This window comes from Gadus macrocephalus, chromosome 7, assembly GCF_031168955.1.
Source record: "Gadus macrocephalus chromosome 7, ASM3116895v1".
NCBI classification, from domain to species: Eukaryota; Metazoa; Chordata; class Actinopteri; order Gadiformes; family Gadidae; genus Gadus; species Gadus macrocephalus.
Window position 1 is genome coordinate 19,379,636 of NC_082388.1, and position 5,102 is coordinate 19,384,737.

At 45.6% G+C, this 5,102-nt stretch overlaps 1 protein-coding gene across 1 annotated transcript; it reads right to left on the reverse strand.

The window, feature by feature from the left end:
* Positions 1–1,191: 1,191 nt before the first annotated feature.
* crx (cone-rod homeobox) lies at positions 1,192–4,649 on the reverse strand. The gene is made up of 3 exons (XM_060057189.1): positions 4,199–4,649; positions 3,215–3,366; positions 1,192–2,915 (listed from the first exon to the last, which is right to left on the reverse strand). Exons 1-3 carry the CDS (start codon positions 4,293–4,295, stop codon positions 2,277–2,279), a joined length of 888 nt encoding a protein of 295 aa, XP_059913172.1. The 5' UTR covers positions 4,296–4,649; the 3' UTR covers positions 1,192–2,276.
* Positions 4,650–5,102: the final 453 nt, after the last annotated feature.

Genomic DNA, 5,102 nt, shown 5'->3' on the forward strand with positions numbered 1-5,102 from the left:
ATTGGGATTAGGTCGGCACAGAGTGAACAGAAATGTCTCTCATGCCACGCTTTTACTTCCCTTGTTGATGAAAAGCTTCTTTCATGCTCATTGGTTATGTTGGCCCTTGTCAAAGTCTAAATTAAATTTTAAATGTATTTGTCCCTAACTGTGTATTGAAGTTATGTATATATATACATATGTATATATTGTTAATTTGGAAAAATAAGGAAAATCTCAATCTTTTATGAATGTGGGGGGTAAGATCCTCGACACATACAGTATATATGCTGAAATAAGGAATAAAACAATGGATGTCAAGTGGTGGTGGCTGGATTCAGGTCAGCCAGGGATTAGCAGGCTGGTCGAGGCGCTGGGGATGGGTTGGTGGTGGTGGTGGTGGTGGTGGTGGTGGAGCAGCAAAGGGAGTGGGTGTTCCAGGAGGGAGGAGGGTTGGGGGTGGGTGTCCCGGTGCTACAAGTAGCAAGTGGCCTGGCTGTTGTCGTTAGGACGTAGTGAAGCGGTTCTGATCCGACCGAGAGGGAGAGAGAGCCACTGCATCTCAACTGTGTGAACCATAACATGAGGTTTTATCATATAACGTGGTACATCCACCTATGAACAGGTGCTTTTTGTGACTTATTGTCTGAATCATTGTATTTCGTTAAAGAAAGAAAGATGCAAAGAGAGAGAGATGTGAGGAAGAGAGAAGGTGAGAGAGAGAGAGAGAGAGAGAGAGAGAGAGAGAGAGAGAGAGAGAGAGAGAGAGAGAGAGAGAGAGAGAGAGAGAGAGAAATAGAATGAGAGAGAGAGAGAGAGAGAGAGAGAGAGAGAGAGAGAGAAGATTTATGTATAAGATATAGACAAATAGTGTCAGGGAGATATCAGAGTGAGAGACAGAATGAAGGTGGGAGAGAGAAGGTGAGAGAGAGGGAAGGTGGGAGAGAGAGAAGGTGAGAGGGAGAGAGAAGGTGTGAGAGAGAAAAAGAAAGAGAGACAGGGGAGTAATTCCAACTAATTCACTTAGAGCATTGCTGAAGGGAGGCTAAGAGGATTGGGTCACTCCCCGAATGAGATAAACCAGAATAACCAAGATGGACTGGTGCCATAAGACAAAACATGGCCGAACTGGAACACGCAAGAACCAATCAACAGTGCGTCACTGCTTATTGGGGAGCCACTGAGCAAGCAAAAATAACATGCAATATGGTGTCAAGAAGAAGCAGAAAAGTTTATTAAAATGATTCAAGGAGTTAAACCTTTTGAATTCAACTTCGAAGCACTTTCGATGCCAATAAGAAGTAGTAAACAAAAGTGTTTTTACAAGACTTAAGGTTTAATATGTCACACATTGAACATATGTTTTATTTTTTTGTTACCAACTATGTTGATCAGACATACTGGCTAATCCTTTGATACTTAAAAACACACAGGCTTCTAAAATCCTCTCTAAAAATGTGACCAAATAAAACAAATAAAGTAAATCTAGTAGCATCAACACAATAATAATCAATAAACTCAAAAAGATTAGCGGACTAAAAGGAGCCAGTTCCTCTCCTTGTGTTCTCACTCTATGACAATGCCTCATTAAAACAACGCTGAGGCGATTCAACAAAAGACAAAAAAACAACCAAAGATATCTGTTTAATACTTGTAACGTGAAAAGAAAAGGATGTCTTCAGTGTCTCTCCCCTATCAACCCTGAAGGGCCCTTTCTGTACACATTCTTCCTCTATTCCTTATGTAGTCAAATAAAAGGCTTTATTTGTTCTTATGGTGGAGCCGGGGGGGTGGGGGGGGGGGGGATGTAATTGAAAGCCAAACACCATATTGGCCTAGAAGCATCACTTACCAAAGATATTTTTTTAATACTTTGTAACGAGAGAAGAACAGTATGTCTTCAGTGGCATTCCCCTAAAGTCCCTGAAGAGCCCCCTCTGTTCACATTATATACCTATATCTATCGAATAAAAGGCTTTATTTGTTCATATGTTAGAGCCTTATGGGGGGTGAGGAGGGGGGGATTGATGTGGAGGACAGCCAAACACCGTATCGGCCTAAAAGCATCACTTTAAAGTGATCCTAAAATCAAAAGCGTGCCCCCTCCACTCACATCCACACGACCCTCGACAACGGATTCCCATTTACAAAAAACACCTACTCTTTCAAAGAAAAAAGACAACGAAATAAATAACAAAAGATCACAAGTCCTTGGGGTAAAATGGCTTTGATTCGATCTCTCACTGCTGTCCCAAGGAACCCTTTCGGTGGCCCACCGCCCCCCCCGGCCCCCCTCCTCAGAGCACCTGGAACTTCCAGGAGTTCTGGTCTTTGTGGTCCAGGCAGTCCATGGTGGTGAAGCCCAGCTTCCAGGCCTGCTGGTCCTTGTAGTCCAGGCAGTCGACGGAGGTGAAGCCCAGGGACGAGGCGGTGCCGTAGCCCTGGGAGGACAGGGAGGCCGGGGACTGGCTCAGCGAGCCTCCCATGGAGGGCACGGTGATGGGGCTCAGGGCGCCCCCGTTGCCCGACATCTGCGAGTGCATGGGGGAGAGGTAGGCGCTGCAGTCCAGGCCGGTGAAGTAGGAGGTGGTGCCGGCGTAGCCCTGGGCGTAGGCGGACGGCTGGCCGTAGCTCATGGGGTAGTGCGAGGGCCGCTGCATGCAGGGCGCCGACGACGCCAGAGGGTCGGGCAGGGGGGAGATGGCCGGGCTCCAGATGGACACGGCGGCGTTCCCGCCTGCGCTGGACACGGAGGACAGGGTGGGGCCGGTCGGCAGCGGGGAGGGGCTGTAGTTGCCCGCCGGGTTGGCCATGGCCTCGCCGGGGCCGGGGTCCTGGGCGGGAGAGGCCTTCTTCTTGGGGGGCCGCGGTTTGGACTGGCCGCTGCTCTGCTGCTGCTGCTGGCGACACTTGGCCCGGCGGTTCTTAAACCAAACCTGAAGCCGGCAACGGAGATACATCAGGTTAAAGGTGTGGTTTTGTTACACGTGGAACTTGGTTAAATAGGCCCGGATTGCATGGAATATTTGAGTTGCTTGTTAGCTGATGCATTGTTAGCATGCCTACATCTACACCCTAAACTACAAAAGAATAAGGAAATAATAGGCCTTTGTCAAAAGAATAAAGACAGAAAAGTCCATTGTATTATAGAAATAGCCATTTAATTAATACTTTCTACCAAACCAATAGCACTAAAATAGCATAAGGCATTTCAATGGGCCAGTTAGTATAGTACCTGAACACGTGACTCGGGCAGGTTGATCTTCAGAGCAACCTCCTCCCTCATGAAGATGTCTGGGTAGCGCGTCTTGGAGAACAGGGCCTCCAAGATGTCCAGCTGGGTGCGAGTGAAAGTGGTGCGCTCCCGACGCTGTTTCCTGGGGGTGGCTATACAAACACAAATACACGATTATTACATCATTAAAACAAAAGTTAGTAATTATATTGAGTTGATGTATGAGCTGAGGCTATCATATTTCTCCTGAAGAGCCACGTTAGCCACAATGGAGCCGTTAATATCGCAACAGTCATAAATATAATGCCTGTTAAGCCCTTTGAGACTGTAACTGGGATAAAAGGGCTATACAAATACAATCGAATTGAAAGAACAAAAGAATTACACATTAAGACGGTTTTGTGATAAATGTCCATGAAAATAAAATGATTGCGTTGTTTTTGGTCTGTCTGTAGAGTATCATATTGTTATCATATCATATCATATCATCATATCATATATATCTTAAGTATAATATATATTATACCCCACATGTTTGTGTTACCCGGTCCATTAAACAACACCACCAACCACAATGGGGAAATCATGTAGACATTTACGCATACACTGCAAGTTCTTAAACAAAGCATTTTAGACGCAGGATCAATCTAACTTTATCTAAAGTAATGTACATTGATAAAACGGAAACCCAATTCATTAAAGTAAGTTTGGGTTGAGTTTGCGTTTTATCAATGAAACGTATAGACCCATATGTAATTTGAATAAGGGAAACAGTTTCCTTTTTTTTGCAATTTTATCTGCATTGAACAGGGTAAATTCAAACTTTTACACACAAATCCACCGATCCACTTCTAGACACACTGCTTGTATACGAGCATGACCGTTGCAGGACTTTTTGTACTTTAAAAAAGTACTCGACAACCTTACGCCAAATGTAAATGGAACAATTCTTTAAACGAAAAAAAACAAGTTTGTTTTACTCACATGGATATGCCACTGTCGTATGCAGTAGATCCATTCCAGGTCCAGCCATATTTAACCCGTTCATTGTGTAATGAGGTTGCTTTATGTAGGACATCATGGCTACGCAGGCTTTGAACTCCTCTCTCTGAGCGTCTGTCAGCCGTTCCGCGCGTAACGGGGGCCCGGGCTCTCCACCTGCTGCGTAAAAGTGCGCACAGCGAGCGCGCTGGTAGGCTAGAGAGGCGTGCGTTTCTGACCCTCAAACTTTACTGACCCGTTGTTTCAAAATGTAACAAAAGAGTTACAGAATTGTAACTTTGAAAAATTAAGGAGGTAGCATTAAACGCGTTTGTTCTCTTTCTCCTTGAGTTTCTTTTCTCGTGCCACAGCCACAGGCCAACGTTTTCCTCCGTGCCCGGTGAGATTGGTCCAGTGTGTTCCTTCACCACCAGACTCTGCTAATTAGAGACACCAAAGACACCAAGTAGCTCCACAAACCACTCCCCTTACACACACACACACACACACACATACACACACACACACACACACACACACACACACACACACACACACACACACACACACACACACACACACACACACACACACACACACACACACGCACACACACACACACACACTCACACACACACACACACACACACACACACACACACACACATACGCGCACACACACACAAACATACACACACACACATACACACGCACACACACATGCACACATACACACGCACACATACACACGCACACACACACACACACACATGCATACGCACACATACACACACACACACACACAAACACACACGCACACATGCACATGCACACATACACACGCACATACACACACGCGCACACACACACATGCATACGCACACATGCAGGCATTTGAGAACTTCTA

Excerpts from the sequence above, each read along its gene's own strand:
- crx (XM_060057189.1), bottom strand. The coding sequence starts at position 4,295 with ATGATGTCCTACATAAAGCAACCTCATTACACAATGAACGGGTTAAAT. Across the intron at positions 3,367-4,198 it reads TACGACAGTGGCATATCCAT|CCACCCCCAGGAAACAGCGT; the intron begins GTGAGTAAAACA and ends GTGTTTGTATAG. Across the intron at positions 2,916-3,214 it reads TGCCCGAGTCACGTGTTCAG|GTTTGGTTTAAGAACCGCCG; the intron begins GTACTATACTAA and ends TGCCGGCTTCAG.